General features: G+C 36.9%; 1 protein-coding gene across 2 annotated transcripts; it reads right to left on the bottom strand.

The window, feature by feature from the left end:
• Positions 1 to 5232: 5232 nt before the first annotated feature.
• Positions 5233 to 18432, bottom strand: LOC128224238 (band 7 protein AGAP004871-like). Of its 2 annotated transcripts, none has more exons than XM_052934029.1 (8): positions 18076 to 18432; positions 11917 to 12054; positions 10935 to 11007; positions 10278 to 10360; positions 9266 to 9469; positions 8323 to 8378; positions 7570 to 7648; positions 5233 to 7280 (listed from the first exon to the last, which is right to left on the bottom strand). In XM_052934029.1, exons 2-8 carry the CDS (start codon positions 12037 to 12039, stop codon positions 6759 to 6761), a joined length of 1140 nt encoding a protein of 379 aa, XP_052789989.1. In that variant the 5' UTR covers positions 12040 to 12054; positions 18076 to 18432; the 3' UTR covers positions 5233 to 6758. The 2 variants fall into 2 exon arrangements, with proteins under 2 accessions (XP_052789989.1, XP_052789990.1); XM_052934030.1 differs by lacking the exon at positions 18076 to 18432 and adding an exon at positions 17704 to 17886.
• Positions 18433 to 18959: the final 527 nt, after the last annotated feature.

Here is an 18959-nt window from a genome sequence, read left to right as displayed (position 1 = left end):
TTCGTTAAGTCATTATCAAGGTTATGTCTCAATAGCCAACCGATGGACTGGATAGAAACGTCACATCGGCCATCGCAGTGATAGCTTTTCAAAATAATAAAGTTACTCTTGCTCGAATTTGGCCCCTATTCTGGGCGCGTTTCAGATTCCTCTAACACTCTCTCATCGCAGAAGTCGTTCACAAGTGCAGCACCCAGCACAGTGCCTGACACATATACCTTAAATTGTTCTGAAACATGTTTTCCTATTGGTAGATACGGGGGGTTGCTGAAGATATCATATGTTACGTCTATTACGGGCTCATTTAAGAAATGAATTGCGGGGTTGATGTCATTATCGGGGTATGAACGCAATTGGGTTGGTCAATGTGTGTGGAGTCCGAAGGACTCCACGCGTACTTTGACCAACCCAATTGCGTTCATATCCCCGATAATGACATCAACCCCGCAATTCATTCCTTATATTTACACCAAAAGTTCATTATTTCATTCAAGAATTGTTAAAAAAATATTTCATTTCATTTAAGAAAACCTTTCAGTAATCCGTTCTTACCCGTTCTGTAAATAGAACGACCCGACTATAACCGGAAACATTTTTTTCAAATGACGTCACAATAACGCGGGAAAAGATCAACCACTTGAAATCACTTTAAAACGTAAAATTACCACAATTCTGGTACCAATATATTTAAAATATAATAAACTTACAGTTTAAAAATGTTGATCTATATTTTACGGGACCTGCAGACACAATACAACCAATAACAAGATCAATAGCTTTCGTGTATATTGTTATGCAATGAATTACGATCCGAACATATCCGAAGATGTTGCGTTCATCGATTAATATTTACACCTCAACTTCCATTTATCAAATGAACTGCCTTTCGGCAATTGCGTTTATTTAAGGAATGAATTGCGGAGTTGATGTCATTATCATTCATCGAGTGATGAACGCAATTGCCGAAAGGCAGTTCATTTAAGAAACGGAAGTTGAGGTGTAAATATAGTGGTCATAACGGCGAAGCAGATAAACGTTGCATTTGTCCGTTGAATTCATCGTGAAAATTTTGTCCTGCACACTTGTCCTCCATATTTGCAGTATACAAACACGTTCGTGTTCAACATTGTGGCAAAAGGCAGAATATCTATATCCGTCCCCATTGCCCACATTTCCCTATTTCGGTTTTATTTAAATACGAAGATAAAGTTTCATCTGTGAATCCCTCAAAGAGTGCCGAATTAGTAGAGATGTAATTTACAACGCAATGTCTTACTTCGGAGTGGAAGCTTTGCACTCCCGATATCAAATAGCTAAATTTTCTAAATAAGTAATTGCTATCTCCTCTCATTTGTGCCGTATTCATAGGTCTGGCAGTAATAGAAACTGGTCCGTTCTGAACCTGTCTGTGATAGTTCCTTACTTTAATATCCAACACCTGACATTTTTCATTTTGCCAAGTATTACCTACCGGGTCAAATGGATATGATGCTACTCGTCTCTACGTGACTAATTACAACATCTTCGTCTTCATCAATACATACTTTTCTCCTATTTAAGGGAATTACCATTTTTTGATCCTTTCTTTTGTATTGTTTGCTTGCGGTGTCGGTATCTTGTCACGCTGACTGGCGGTGTATGGTGTCTTGTCACGCTGCCTGATGATCTCTGGTGTCTTGTCAAGCTGACTGGCGGTGTCTGGTATCTTGTCACACTGATTGGCGGTGTTTGGTGAATTTTCAAGCTGACTGGCGGTGTCTGGTATCTTGTCACGCTGATTGGCGGTGTTTGGTGTCTTGTCACACTGACTGGCGGTGTCTGGTGACTTGTCAAGCTGATTGGCGGTGTTTGCTGTTTTGTCACGCTGATTGGCGGTGTCTGGGGACTTGTCACGCTGACAGGCAGGGTTTGGTGTCTTGTCTCGCTGACTGGCGGTGTTTGGTGTCTTGTCACGCAGACTGGCGGTGTCTGGTGTCTTGACACGCTGACTGGCGGGGTTTGGTGTCTTGTCACGCTGACTGGCGGTGCCTGGTGACTTGTCACGCGAACTGGCGGTGTCTGGTGTCTTGTCACGCTGAGTGGCTGGGTTTGGTGTCTTGTCACGCTGACTGGCGGTGTATGGTGTCTTGTTACGCTGATTTTGATTGTTTGCCATGTTGTCGGGTGACTGGCCGTGTTTTGTGTCTTGTCACGCGGACTGGTGGGGTTTGGCGTCTGGTCACGCGGACTGGCGGGGTCTGGCATCTTGTCACGCTGGTTTTGATTGTTTGCCACGTTGTCAAGTTGATTTACCGTGTCAGATGTCTCCGATCGTCTATATGCTTTCAGTCGGTTCCCATTTATGGCCGTGAGTCTTCCCGATAGCCGATAGCAAACATTGTTAAACATTCGTTCAACAATGAACGGCCCCGTCCACAACGGATCTAGCTTTCCGCCTTTTCGTGTAAAATTCCGGGTGTCGTTAAGTAGCACTTCGTCACCAACTTCAAACACGGATGTCTTTACATTTTTATCGTGATGTTTCTTCTGCTTTAACTGTTTTATCTCTATGTTTTTAGCTGCAGACTCGCGATGCCTGGTTAATTCCAGAAATACATTAACCCTGTCGTTGTGATCCGTTTGAGTACAGCATGCAGTTGGTAGTAATATTTTCCTACTTGCACACCCATTTTGCACCTCCCTTCCAATTTGTTTCGGTTTCTGGTCTTTTACTCCACAAATGATTTGAATGATATAAAACTCGAAGCTAAATTAACCGAAATGTTGATGGTTTTGACCATCACCAACTCCTGTTTTATATATAACTGCAGGGGCGGTTCCAGGAACTGACGTTAGAGGGGGGCGTAATTAAGGGGCTCAACCTTTTGACATTCGCCCCTTTCTCAGAACCGAAACTCTGATAATTAAAATTCGTAGCACGTGGGTTTGGGGTTACAATCCCAAGAATTGTATACAATTTATAGTCTGAAATTATGCCTTTTAAGCGTATTTTATAAAACAAATCTCCGAATTTGACATAACTTTAAACTTTAAACGGTTTAAGGGGAGGCGCTCCCCTCTGAATCCGCTACTGAACTGTTAGTTTAAAAGAGGAAACCTTGAGATGTTGATCAGAAACATTTTGCCAAGCTGTTTGGCTGTTTTATTGTAAGATTTAGTGAAAGCAAAAACGTCTTTCACGTGTTCTTAGTAACAAAATGTGTATTGGCATCACTAGCGGGTTGGGGGGGGGGGGCACCCGGCGCGTGCGCCCCCTAAAATCGTCTGAGTTTACTTTTTATATCAATTTAGGAAAGGAAAAGTAATAAAATACACCAAAAATGCACCATTTCAAACCAGATATTGATAAAATCTTCTGAGGGAGGGGCGCAAGTAAAAAGATTACGCTCTCTTTAACTTCGAATCCTGGATCCGCCCCTGGGCTTGATATGATAAAAATACATACACACTAGTTTAATTAAAAATAATACGCTATCGTGGCAGACGGCAACAGCAATCACATAGCACGCGACCACTTACTGTATGACGTAGTTCAAATGGTCACTTCCTGGATCCTCGTAGTAAAGATAATAGTGATATGATTGAATAATCTTAATTTGTTATATTAAATGTATAATGAAAAAATAAACTTTCTACTGGCCGAATTAGTATCGTTTATTTTTCAAAATGCCTTTTTTCCATATTCATTATAGGACTATTTAATACTACTAGTTTTTAACCAAATTTATCCGGTTATATATAAGTTAAAAGCTGCACACTCACAGATTGAACGTTTTGACAACTTTTTTATATTTTTTGTCTTGGAACGAGCCATTTTTAGGCGAATATCCATGGAAATCAGTTATATAAGACTGCTGACAAGAAAATTAGATCGCAGATTTTTATATTTAAATTAAAAAAATATGATGTTTTATGCATTTTTCTCAAATCGTTAGTAACGGTTTTACCCATAAAAACATTAATTTTCGAACGGAAATATGAAATCAGCGATCTGATCTTTTGTCAGCAGTATTTTATCATTGGTTTTCAGATATTTACGCAAACAATTGCTCTTTCCAAGACGAAAAAATAAAAAAAGTTGAAAAAATGGTATACCCGTGAAAGTGCATCTTTAATATCTGGCCCCGATATTACAAACAAACTCGAGCAATTTCTCAATCTAAAGCTTAACTGATTTTTCCACATGACTTAAGTATTGTAAATAAAGTAATCCTGATAATATTAAGTCATTATATTATATGACCAGTGAGATATATATTAACTAGGGAAAACAGCTTGATTGGGAATGAGTTAAGATTTTTATGAGTACCGGTCCAGAACGTTATTTCTCGAACGTTCTTATAAAGCGTTACTTTTAAGCTTCAGCCAAACTTCTAACTTTATCTTAATTTTCCTAATAAAAATAGTTTATCGTGTATATCAAAAAGTTTATTTTTCTTTTAAAGTCCGAAAACTCTTAGGAAAATATATAAAAAAATATTACACAAAGTATGCCAAAACAAAAATAGTGAGTTGGCTTAAATCTTAAAGATTCACACTTACGACCAAATAAAATTTACCACAACTAATACAAATATTTTGATATACCAAAAAGGATGAATATATGTCGCCAACAATGGTTTTTACTAAGGATTACCTAGTTTAATTTGAAAGAAAGGTGCAGAAAACATGGTATATCTACCAGACTATAGTAGATATTAGTATGTCTGTGTGTGCCCGTCTTTTAATGATATGAGAAAGCTATATATTAAGAAATGCTACTATATAAGACCGTCTGTATTTAAATATTTACAATTGCTGCAATCAAATAAGGGAACTGAGCTTATTAAACTATGAATGTTTGTTATAGACTCTCTTTAAGTAAGATCCTCTTTAATAAATGTTAGAACTTAATATGGTAAAAATTGTTCATCCTCTGATTTAGATATATTTTAATATTATAATATTTAACCTATTTATTATAACTTTTTGTTATTTTTTGTATATATACTCGTGTGTACTATATTGTTTGTTACTATGCATTCACGTTGACATTGATAATTATAAATATATGTGTTGTTGACGATGTACATTGTACAAGTCGAAATAAAATGTCTGTCTGTCTGTCTGTCTGTCTGTCTGTCTATGTATTCATTTTGAATAAGAGTGTCACTTTAAGTTCCTAGAAATTTGGGCCAGGAAACCAGTTAAAGACGAAACATAAGGTGTAAATGTCTGAGAACTAAACGCAAATGCAACACTCAGGTCTGTTTATTCAAACAAATAGTAAACAAATATTTATAAGTCTTCGAGAAACTCTAAAACTTCGAAATATATAGAATATATTATAATAAAAAATATGCAGTTCGTATGTATGAATTATTAATAAATGAGACAATAACCAGATAAACGCCTTAAAGGGGCTCAATCACATATTCTAACGTAACAAAGTACACATGGTCCAACTTTCATTGCCGTAGCTTCAAAAAATAAGAGAGTAGGTCAAAAGTTCGCAGTCAAGGTCTTCTGAGGACAAGATTGATATTGGTTTTCAAAACTGCACATACGGTCTAAATTTCATTACGGTATCTCCAAAACGAAGAAAGTAGGTCAAAAGGTCACAGTCAAGGTCATCTGGGGACAAGTTTGTTATGTGTTTGCAAAACTGTACACATGGTTCAAATTTCATTGCTGTATCTCCAAAAATAAGCAAGTCGGTCAAGAAAGTAGGCCACAGTCAAAGTAAATTCAAGCCTTAACACAATTCATTTTTCAATAACGTTACTAACTCTTTTTGACAAAAGAGAGCATTTCCGGTCTTATTTGAACATCGTAGTAATTATTACCAATGGAGCTCTTATTTCACACGAAATGAATTTGTTCAATGCCCGACCCTTTAAAGGTGATCGAGTGCCTGATATACATTCTTAACATATGAAAACGTGTATGAACTATTTAGAAATGAGAAAGTATCCAGTTCCGTTGACGTAACGTCATATATGGTACATACTTTGGTAACGTCGTTTTAACGCGTTCACATTTCGAACATCGTCAGAGGCATTACTGTAGCTCATAGACCAAAACTGTGTTCAAGTATGTTTTTGTTAGATTTATAACAAAGACATGTACATGTTGTATAATCAAATACTAAACAAAGTGTTAGCTAAGGGAGGTCTTGTTGTATAGGTATCCTCCGATTAACTAAGATGCTGTGGGTTCGACCCGCACAAGGTCTGTTGTAAAGGTGTCTGCCTCTTATCCAAAAGGTTGTGTGTTCGATCCCCACCAATGATACCATCTCATCGCCTCTCAAATGGACACCATTACTGGTGTCTGTCCAGAGAATAAACTCGAGCGTGATTCTGTAAGCTGTTAGCTTTCGTTACAATCGGGATATAAAATTAGTATAAAATAACAACAGAAGTTTCGGAAAAATATCGGTTTGGCCTTGAGGCCCGTAGATGGGTCAACAGTTTCTGATATAATAAAAAAAATTGAAAATAGTTAAAATAACATGTTCTTAGTGCACTAAAAGCACTTATGTTATCATATGATCAGGAGGATAGATAATATCAAACATTTATATAAAAAATAACTATAAATATGATACATAATAAATTATATAAACAAGGCACTCGCACAACATGTCAGATCGTGAAACTTGTCATTAATCAATGAAAACATTGTTTACTTGTACATTTTCTCGTTTCTTAATGCTTAGAAACATTTGTATAAATCAAATACAACTTTTTCTTAATATGCTTTACAAATGGTAGTAGCTAAAGAGCTGATACTTCAATTGGTGGACTTGGGGACCTCTGAGCTCGATCGGCAGGCTGGCCATGGGAGGTCATTTCCGTTCCGCCGGGCGATGATCTGTCCGCTGGTTCGATGGTCTGCGGCACAAAGTGCTCGGTTTCCCCGAACTGTTGTGTCACAGGGGAAACGTCAGTAGGCCTTTCATCGTCAAACAAATACTGCGGAGCTGCAGGTGGCTGTGGATCCGATGGAGGTGGAAGGTTTGGAGGCGCCCTTAATGGTGGAAGGGTGTTGCTCTTTGATGAAGTATTTGATGACTTACTCCCGCCGCTTTTGTAGCTGCCCCCACTGCCCCCGCCTGACTTTCCCATACCGAGCATATCTATTGGGAGCGGGAAAATGATGGTTGAGTTACGCTCAGCGGCGATTGAATTGAGGGTCTGAAGGTAACGGATCTGGATCGCGGTCGGCGACTGGCTGAGGATGTCAGAGGCCTCCTTCAGCGACCTGGATGCTTTCTTCTCACCTTCTGCCAATATAACCTGAAAATGGACAAAACAATGCTATAAAATACACGGCAATCTTATACGCGAGTTCTTAAAAAATCGCTCGAGTCGCCAGCCAAGCGTTGATATTATCCAGCGTCAATTCTTGTTTAGTTTAAACACATCAGAAATGCTGACCCCGACTTTTGTAAAAAAATCTGATTGCTAAAAACCTTCATTAGTATTCAATACAAGAGCAGCGCTGGCAAACAAAGATGCCCTGTCGCAAGCCTAGCCTTTACCGTTGTGGTCCTTTAGCACAAGACGGTGATGACGCAAACATTACCTTGGCCCTAGCGTCCCTTGTAGACTCCGCCTCCGCCGCCATGGCCCGCTGCATCTGAACCGGAAGTCGTACGTCCTTCCTGGAAAATGATGCCATATATTGCAAACATTCGTAACAGTATATCAATTATACTCCATGATTAAATACGTGATACAAACAGTCGTTGTTGCTGGTGTTGTTGCTGGAGGTGGTTTTGGCCATTTATCCCTATATAAAGGTGAAGGTGACATTAAACCTAACACAATTTGGTATGACCTTAAGCGAAACCGGTTTGCAAATCACATACGATAAGCTAGCTAAAGAACTTCAGCGAACTCGTAATATATTAACTTTTGGGACGTGTTGAATGTGTAGCAAACATAAAAAAATAAACATCTACATTAAAGATATGGAAGCCAGAACTAAAGATAAGCCTTGCAATGATGCTGTAGTAGTTTCCAATAAAAGCGTTGATAATGAAAGTTTAACCTTAACATGACGAACTTACTTTACTATAATAAGTATTATATGCTATTATATCCCAACGAAAATAGAGTATTACGAACATGACAGATTTTACCAACTGTGTTGTCAACTCCCCATCAAGCACGGTCGTTAATGTGAGTTTTTTAAAATGTTTATTTGATTTAAACATATTTTATTGCCTTTTTTCTTTCAACATAATCGGTATTTACAACAATAATATAGAGTATACAAAAAGCAAATGGGTTGGACACAGGTTCTTAAAATGTTTATGTTGTCATGATAACTCACACTTCCACTCGCTCCACTTTTACGCCCCAGGGATCAGTTGCCTCGTCTAGGGTTACCTGTATAACAAAGAAAAACACTTTTTAAATCAAATAAAACTTGACATTATTGAGAACAAATATTTAAGAACGTGGGTTTTTGAGATGCGTGAAGTTGGCACAACCCTAGCATGCCAGATTGTCCAAGGGGATATAATTGAAAAGAGTACGTAAGTAATGACCGCACAATTTTCTCGATCTTTGAACTGACAAGTGTCCAGCGGGTGTGTCCACTGATCTGCTGGTGGACAACTTTAATATTAACAACAAAAGAGTTGCTTTTTTTCTAAACATTAAAACATTGGATAAATAGATGAAGTAAGAGAGCGGTAATGCACCAGTCAATTGTAACCACGCCCCCAGGTCGGGGGTATACCGGGGATAGCGGGGGAGATGGGCCGTGTTTTTTACCTGACAGGTGGCTCCGCAGTGCTGAGTGAAAGCGGTGGTTTTGTTTTCGCGCCAAAACTAGCGGGCAATGGGCCTTACCTAGGTATCCCGGAGTGCGGGGGAATTTGGAGGGGATTTTAGCCGGGGTTTGCTGGACCAAAAGTCTCCGCTATTCCCCGGACCTGGGGGGGGGAACGAAAACAATTGACTGGTGCATAAAGGTTGATTTTCTCGATTATGACTTTGCATTGGCCAAATCTCCACAGTTATTACATGTACATGTAATTGTGATCTGGCTTTTTATCGAAGTTGCTTTTGGATAAAGTAAAACTTTGCTTTTGTTACCTATTTTCCTATTTTGGTAAAATACGGAAAATAAATACTCAAATTATAGAATTTATAGGTCAAATGATGACATTAAAGGACTGTAACTCAAAAGTCAATGGTGTTAAGTTAGGTATTTCATTGAATTAAGGGACATAGTAAACATGTTCTTTGTGATCAAAATCTCATTTGACCTGCATCTGGTGGGCAATGCTTTCTCGGTCAGTCAATATGTTCGTGAGCTCCTTGGTTCCCAGCACATTTCTCAATGTTGTAGCGGCCAGAAGCCGGGTCGAAGCGTGGGCGTTCTCGATGTTGATGATTGACATGGTCGCGTCGAATATCCGCGCGTAAATCACTGCATCAACCGCCACCGTCACAGAGTCACGTGACAGGATCTAAAAAAATAATAATTTTGCTTTAATATTTTCAATATAGCATAAATAAATATGTATGCATATTCAGATAACTACAATATTATGCATGCTTCCGATAAATGTAGAGTATACCATTTTTTATTACAGCACAACATGATTCAAAGCGTTTACAACCCCTTTCCGGGGGTGGGGGGAGGGGGTCAACCTGCGATGTTAAATATGTATACGTTATACTAACACCCCCATCTCCCCTCTCTCTTTATTTTCCATTTATAGGCTCCATGAATTTGTGTCCAAAATCAAGCAGTGTGTAATGCTTTTTGACTCTTCTCATGTAATCAAACACATAATTATTATGCATCGCGGACAATTATTGCTTTACCAGCCAGGGGTGCGTTTATGTATAAATGTAGCTTCTTTAGCGACAAAAAGAATATAATGATTCATTTACCCATTTATTAAAAACATATATGCAAATTCACACTATCTACTAAGTTCATTATATGAATAGATTTAACTACCATATCCGAATGTTACAATGAAAACGACAAATAAACGTCAATTTAGGAGATATACTTATTAGCCTGACATTTTGACGTTACCAACACAGTATAAGTAAATGTAATATCAATGATAAAGAACATCTCGCCCGTTTTTATATAGATAACATATACACATTGATTTATAATATGTATTTATTGTTCTTTATATATTTATGTGAAGTAATATACCAAACTTCACGCAGTGTTATTTCTCATACAGTACAGATCTTTGCCTGTCAGGGGAGGTCACTGCGTAGGAGATTGGTAATATAATAGTATACGTAAACCTCTTGTGGCGGGATATCGTAAGAGAACGTTCGAAGGTCCACAGTTTTTGACGAGTCAACGCAGGGCAGCAAGAAAAACAGACCTGCGTAGGATAATAATAAATGTATTGATTGTTCTTAATTGACAGCAAAATGTAATTATATAAGTATATACGACAATAATTTACCACCTAGCCCTAAGCCATTAAGTGACACGTACTGAAAATCTTATACAGTTACGTTTAAACTGTATTGCATGTTCTACAGGAATTCAGTTTGGACTAAATTTTCTTCAGGAGCATCACAATTAACAATTTTTAATATTTCAAAATCAAATTTAAGGATGTATTTTGCCTAAATGGGATAAACTCACAATCTGTAAGCTTAAGAAAGTGAATAGCACGTGTAAAAAAATCGTCGGCACAATTCATACATACACACCGAAGCGTTGCGAACAATCAGAACTCCTCGGCCATTATCCAACAAAATTGTCTATCTCGCCGCTTGCCGGAGATGGCCGAGTTATAACCATTGCGTAGCGCAATATCCGACGTTGAAGTAAATGTTTACGTTCACATATATAAGATTAACAAAATTGGGGACTTAACTGTTAATGTAAGCGTATTGGTGGTGAACGTGTAGTTTTTAAAGTCAAACATACTTCGGTCCAATCCTTACCCGGTCCTTTGGCTCCCCCGGACAGCACTCGCCCGAGCCGGAAGATAACCGCCCTCTCATACTCCTGCACAATCTACAAAGTAAGGACAAATTTGTCTCGTGTAATGGTTTATGAGAAAAGGGCAATGTAATATGGCCAAACAAAACGTTTTCGTCGGATCTGGAATGTCAGTAAACGTAAGGGGACTTTTGACGTTTTGTTATCGTGGCAGATTTGAGATACATGGATACGTAACAAATGTCAAAAGGATTTAAACGTTCCCCGAATGCCCATTATTGTTGCTGACTGGAATTTGTACAATGGGTGTCGATGATGTTATGATACAGACAAAGACTGAAATTGATTTCCGTTCCGTACCGCTCGAACCTTTTCAGCGGTTAACTGAATCATAATGCCTTGATATTGTCAATACACAGACAAAAGCAATAAGGTGGGTAGCAGGAATGAAAGTAAGTTGTTTATAATATATTTAAAAGCATGCATTAAAGCGTTGAACATAAGCTCTTTCGGTCTATATCTACCCCCCACCCCCACCCCCACCTGTTTTCATGTTAAAGTAGTATTACATAGAGATATAAGAGTATCACGTTCTATTAACTTTAAGCACGAACACGACACAGTGGACTTTAAACTAAAAAGCAAAGAAACACACGATGATTTGTTTTAGATATTTCCCACAAACATATTTTCCCACCAATCATACACCTTGTGCTAGTGAGGGACTGTTTTTTGTTTCTTTATAGGTTCGTTGTCCGAGTTCGCTACGTCGTAGATAATCGGCGTCAAAATTTGCCGATTCAAATATGTTGAACGACTTGATGAAGAGTCTCCAAACGTGGTATGTACATGTGGCATGGTATTGATTTTTGGGTTAATAGGTCAAAGGTCAAGTTAATGCTGAACTTGACTAGAACAATGAAGGTCGCTCTCGACAGGCATCCGATTGGCGGGATTATTGTATACATGTATATAATAACTCACCTTGATAGAGCAAATGAGCGAGAAAGGAAAGAAGATGATGAGAATGAGGATGGAGAATCCCATAAGGATGTAACCACAGCAACCGATGTCCCCATCAGGCTCCACCTCCCTATCACGGCCCATACCTGCACGTCACGGCTGTAAGAAAATTATTAAACGTATGAATAACAACCGGCGCTTTCTCCTTTTAAATTTAACAAGATACTTAATAACACTGCTTCTATATAATAAACTAAACTAGTCAACCAAATACAGTACACTTACCTGACACGGCACAGGCGTCGCTTTTTTCACTAGCATTCAATATCTTATTTGTACATTGCAATATACATCAAAAGAGGGATGGGGAAGAAATAGTTCATAGGAGCGAGGGCAGTCTTTGTGAACCATGTTGTGTCAGTTAGGGGTCCGACCGTTTATACCCACCATGCTCCGCCATTCCAAATGCGGATAAAAACAAGAGCTGTCGTAAGACAGCGCGCTCGACTGCGCCGCTTTGACTTAGTGAATACAATAGCAATGTAATATGTGCCTGTCAAAAGCAATAAAACAATCAAATTGAAAAGTGAACAAGAATCACAATGTGACAAAACCAGGTTTTTAATGATTGGCAAAAGAGATTCAGTTCCAACTGTTTCTTCTATTTTTTGTAACAGACCTTGATCCTAAGGGCCCCAAACACAATCCCATGGAAGACCTCCATAAACTATCTCTACATATCAAGTTTGGCCACAGTATGTCAACCGTAACTGAAACAGTAATCTATTTTTAGTAACAGTGACCTTGACCCTAGGGGATCTAAAAGGCAATCCATGAAAGCTCTGCATAAACTTGTCCTATATACCAAGTTTGGTCACACTATGTCAACCCTTACTTGAGTTATTCAGTACTAACCATATTTCTATTTTGACCTTGACCTAGACCATAACTCTCGGGACTAAAACACAATCTCAGGAAAGGTCTCTATAAACTATTCTTATATACCAAATTTGGTACCAATACGAAGACCCTCACTTAAGTTATTCAATAACAACCCTTTTTCTATTAATAGTAACATTGACCTTGATCCTAGGGGCCTCAAACGCATTCCCATAAAAGGTATCCATAAACTCTTTGTATATACCAAGTGTAACGTTTCTTCCCTAGCTAGCTCGGACACGCTACCTTAAATTAAACTATAAACCTATTCTCGGACTGCATTGTCCCAAAAATTAAGTATGAAATTAATATTGTATACACGTGATTGACAATGATTGCTTACAAAACCGAATGATTAGAAATAATTGGTATGGTTCAAGAATCAACGTTCAATTATCCCAAAAGCAAGAATGAACAAACAGAAACACTACAACAACTATTCTGTAACTTCTAACAGGACCAGCATACAAAACGCTTATAAACCAATCACAATATATCAGCGAAACTCACAGTCCTAAATGTATAGCTTTTACGGGGAATCAAACCATTGACCCTGTTCCGTCTGTATCGCAATGATCCAGGCTTACTAAGAGGCCAAAAAGAAACCCCACGGATGTCCGAACCTGGAAACTAGAAGCTGTAGCGCAATGCTTCACTTTAATTCTCCTAGCCTCCAATAGTTCAGAACCCGCCCTAAACAGTACAAAAAGATACTTCAAAGCTTCCCTATATATTATTAATTTGATGTTCTTACATCGGCGTCGAGACACGAACTAACTCTTTCTATGCTTTTCGCTTCTTATATACCCTAACATCACGTGACCAAAATGGAATGGTCCATTCTTAACAAACTCTAAGGATGAAACCATTATATATAACTAACGTTACAGGGTAGGGGTGTCAAGTTTATCAAACATACGAAAACGTAGAAAACTATTAAGAATACAACTTATTCGTATTAATTAATCATTTACTAGCTAAATTTAGACATTTAATACTAAAACCATAACATTAGTATTAAATACACGAAATCATCATAAAGAAGTCATAGCGATAAAGCGAAAATCAAATTCTCTATAAAATTCACTAAAACAGAAATGATTATTTTCCGGGCTCCGGACTACACGATTCCATGAACATTACACAAGTTTGGTCTGTTTATGTCAAACCTAGCTAAAATTATTCCATACATAAGGCGACTTTGATGCTGCCTAACCCCAGCCCGCCCAAACAATGACGCAAGTCATTCAAATAACTTGTTTTCCCTTTATGAAAATGTGATTAGGAATATAAAATGTGCCTTTCAAAAGAAATTAAAAGAAAAGTTTAAAAAAACACATTCAAAGGCAATAATTTGTATTCAGGGCTAAAATGGAGTTATGTTCCTTGTTGTAAGATGGTCGTCAATAATTCTGCGAAGTATTAAGTGCATTGATTGAAGGGTATAGAAGTTTTTTATTAAAAATACCAACTTGCCCTAAAACTTTCACCTGCCCTAAAACTTTAACCTAAAATAATCAGGGGCCATACCTTGTATTAAGGATAATATGGAGTTATTTAACCTCATTGTGTGAGGGTCCTGAACAATTGCGTGAAGTATTAAGTCAATTGAATGAATGGTATTGGAGTGTTAAGTGAAAATCCCAAGGGTATAGAAGTTAAATCAATAAATATCCCAACCTGCCCTAAAACTTTAACCTAAGTTCCATAGTCAATCAGGGGCCATAATTTGTATAAAATATCATATGGAGTTATCTGACCTCATCATGTGATGGCCCTGAACAACTGTGTAAAGTATCAAGTCAATTGAATGAAGGGTATTGGACTTATAAGTGAAAAATACCAACTTGCCCTAAAACTTTAACCTGCCCTAAAACTTTAACCTAAGTCAATCAGGGGCCATAACTTGTATCAAGGACAATATGGAGTTCTGTAACCTTATTGTGTGATGATCCTGACCAACTGTGTGAAGTATTTAGTTAATTGAACGAATGGTATAGAAGTTATTAATAAATATCCCAACCTGCCCTAAAACTTTAACCTAAGTTCCATACTCAATCAGGGGCCATAATTTGTATAAAAGATAAAAATGGAGAACAAGTGTGTGAAGTATTAAGTCAATTGAATGAAGAGTATTGGACTTATAAGAGAAAATCCCAACTTGCCCTAAAACGTTAACCAGACGCCGACGCCGACGCTGGGACGAGTAGTATAGCCCTCCTTATTCTTCGAATAGTCGAGCTAAAAGGAAAGCAAATGAACATCATAGGCCTTTTTTCAGAAGCCACTGGCGAAGTTCCACTTAGGCACTTATGGTCCAGGCCTGTACCATTCTCATGCACCAGAGCGATGATGCTATACGTACAAAATATGTCGAACCCCTGATGAATGAGAATGGGCCTGCATATTATTTTCAAAAATGATATTGAAATTTTGTTTCCGTAAATGCATTATTAATTCAAGTGGTTTGAGTAAGATATAAGACAGTCTTACTTTTAAGCGTTTCGTTGTTGTATGTGTTGTTGTTTGTATCAAGATAAACGCACCGAAATGCTTCTTGCATTAAAGTTGCTCTCGAATTTAAAATCAATACATACACATGTATAACATTTAACTACTTACTAAATAATGCATTCATGGAAAATATTGATTAGTACTGATAACAAGATTATAACCTTGTATTTAATAGCTGAAAACGCACAAATATTAAATGACTGGTGAGTGCTAAAATATTTACAGTGATCAACTATCAAATTATCAGGTTGAAATACCTTTTCCTGCACCTTTCTTTTAAATTAAACACGTTCATGGGAATTATTGTATTCGATATTTATTCATCCTTTTCGGTAAATTAAAACAATTAAATTAATTGTGATACATCTTATATTGGAGTAAGCATGCCCCTAACCCCTCAATCAAACCAGGCCTGCACAGCAAATCAGGTCTAGCACGCCCCTGGAAGCATTTTACGTGGAAATGCTATATTTTCTCATATTTGACAATTTCATTTACTGTTTCAATTAACTGTGATATGGCCTAAAATAATTTTTGGTTCAGGTAACCCGACCTTACTTACGAAATAGAGGCCGACACTACCCTTTTTTGTCCGTTGGTTAATAATAATAATTGTGTGCTTTAAAATGTTGTTTTAAACCTTCAAAGCTTTATACAGAATATTACTTTAAGCCACTCCCAAATGACACTAACGTTCTTACATAAAGCATATTAATAAGTAAAGAAACAAGCCTACCTACCCGACCTGTTTTTGAAAGGGATGTAACCCTTACCAAGTCATTTTTGGCCTAGGTAAAAAATATTATGAGGCTTGACATATACTTGCCATTAACAATACAATAAAGGAAGTTTATAAAAATGAAATACCGTTTGAAAACATGATCACAGTTAAAACGTTAACATTTCAGTTCAAACATTTAAGAAAAGAAATTTAAGATACTTCTGTAATATAAATACACATCAAAGCGGGAATTGAGCTAGAGGTTTGCTCCCTGGTTATTAAAGGCACACATTGATGCCATTTTTTTTAAAAACATTTTCATGTTAAACTTAATTAAGTTCAATGATAAAAACAAAAACAAAAACATAAGATTCAGGTTAAGATAAAAAAAACAACAACTTTACAATTGTATTTATTTTCTTTTGATTAATAGCTACGTGTTCACATTACCCCTAGTAAATAAGTATATAAACGCTAAAATATCACTAATGTGTGTTTTGTTGTGGTTGTTTTTTACCTAAATACTATGCGTTTCATGGTTTTGATCGTTAGTAGTCAAATGAGTTAACATGCATTAACATTTAAAATAAATAATTCTGCATCAACCTATGTTGTGCGCCTTCAAAGCTGCACTCTCACAGATTGAACTTTTTGACAACTTTTTTTAATTTTTTGTCTTGGAACGAGCCAATTTATGCGAACATGCTTGTAAACCAGTCATATAAGACTGCTGACAAAACATTAGATCGCAGATTTTTATATTTAAGTTTAAAAAATGATGTTTTATGCATTTTTCTTAAACCGTTAGTAACGCTTTTAGCCATAATACATCAATTTTCGAACGGAAATATGAAAATCTGCGATCTGATCTTTTGTCAGCAGTCTATTCTCACTGGTTTGCAGATATTTACGCAAAAAATTGATCATTTCAAGAGTAATAATAAAAAAAGTTGTAAAAACGGTAAATCTGTGAGAGCGCAGCTTTAATTAAAGGGGATATTTGCTATATCCAACCAGATCACCAATTTACACGCAATGTCTGACGAGTCTTTTTCATGCGACGTACAACATTATAAAACGTTTATTTTCATTAGCTATAGCAAGTTTTGAAAACATGCGATTAAGAACCAATTCCAGTCCAAGGCCATTCATTATTCAGACGTAACCATGCCTATATTTATAAACGAATCTCCGAGGTTGGATCGCACCCAGTACTGTCCTTCTTTTGTACATTTACCATAGGGTTAAATAACACATTGGCAACTTTGGAGAAACCCAGTGTAGTGAAAGTGCCTAGAGTTATATTAAACAGTTCTCACGATAAGTCTTTCACCTGATCAACTAGTCATTCTAAAATGCCATCCAGGCTTCTTTTTTTATGATGGTTAGCCTGGACCAGGCTAACCATCATAAAAAAGCCTGGACGGCATTTTAGAATAACTACTGATCCACTTACTTCCAGCATATACAGAAAACATCAGAACTATATATACACAAACTGCAGAACTCCATGTTTATAACATACTGTCAAATTGAACAATAATGAATAAATCATGATTTACGTAACTTGTATAACTTGTTTACAAAAATACAAAATGTATTCGCTATAATTATATTTTACTATTAAAACTTACCTGTCGTCCTATATGAAGTTAACTTATTATATTCCTTAAATTCTTTTTAAAAGGTGATTAACACAACTTATCATTGCAAATACATGTCTTAATTCAAGCACATTATTCAAATTAATTCTTTGGTTTGTTTGGGTATTTCAGAGTTTAACAACCGTGAATTAGAACACGTTATCAAAATAGGTAAACAGTCTTTCTTCGGGGTGTACACAGAGGTCGCTTTCAACTAGGGTAATCGGATACTATATTCGACTTATATTTCTGCAGTTTCTTTTCCAAATTTAGAATTAAAAAAAAACTGAACTAAACAAAGCTAGCTATGCCATTAAACTGATTTAGACCTAATTCGGATCAATATCTAAACTCAACACTTACCTTTCAAAATGATTAGTCGCAATCCGTATTTATTTTATCCTGACAATTCAATTGAAGCCATGCAACCACTAATTCTGTTACTTCCCCATGATGGAATCGATTGAACTGTCCATATAAATATTTCTTCGGTATATGACTATCACATCCACCGGCTTTATACAGGTAGAATTATCTGGTATTGCGAAATTCTGTCACCCGCTCGGTGTTTATCGATAACAGTTTGCCATGAGACACATTTATAAGCAATAGCTTTCCAAAAGCTTTATCTAAACGTACATGCTTTAGAACTTATGTCCGTGAAGACAGTTAAGTTTAGTAATTAGTAAATGAATCATCAACGAGTGTAAAAAGTATCAGGAACACGAACTGGGGTGGTATTCAATTGGAACTTTATATGTCAATTGTATGGTCATACCTCATTGACCTCATTCACTGTATACATGGTTATCATTCGGACCACTTCGGCGATTTTTCATAGAAAACAGCCTCGGATGTATATGGACGGTATTCAATATCTGAAAACTACGTTGGAAGTACATCGCGTAGTAATTTCAATTTAGCAGTTAATCTTAGTGACTTGACTCTAGGAAATCTTTATTATTAATGCGATGATACACTTTACTGGTAATCAATTTAAACTTAGATATACAAAGTCCACGTCAAAAAACTACAATGTATTAATACTATTATTTAAAATTTTACAAACTACTTATACTGATGTACTGGCATTTATCAGAGGTTGTTTTCGATGGAAAATGGCCGAGGAGCTCCAAATACCGAGCAATCCGATTAGCTACTTCGTTGCATGTTCGTTCTTAGATTCAATTAAGACTATTAAGCATTGTATACCACCACAGAATCTTTATAATAGCCCATGACTCAAC

The sequence above is a fragment of the Mya arenaria genome, chromosome 17 (assembly GCF_026914265.1).
Source record: "Mya arenaria isolate MELC-2E11 chromosome 17, ASM2691426v1".
Classification (NCBI taxonomy): domain Eukaryota; kingdom Metazoa; phylum Mollusca; class Bivalvia; order Myida; family Myidae; genus Mya; species Mya arenaria.
This window is presented reverse-complemented; position numbering and strand designations above follow the sequence as displayed.

Excerpts from the sequence above, each read along its gene's own strand:
- LOC128224238 (XM_052934029.1), bottom strand. The coding sequence starts at position 12,039 with ATGGGCCGTGATAGGGAGGTGGAGCCTGATGGGGACATCGGTTGCTGT. Across the intron at positions 8,379-9,265 it reads GCATTGCCCACCAGATGCAG|GTAACCCTAGACGAGGCAAC; the intron begins GTCAAATGAGAT and ends TTTGTTATACAG. Across the intron at positions 7,281-7,569 it reads CAAGGGACGCTAGGGCCAAG|GTTATATTGGCAGAAGGTGA; the intron begins GTAATGTTTGCG and ends GTCCATTTTCAG.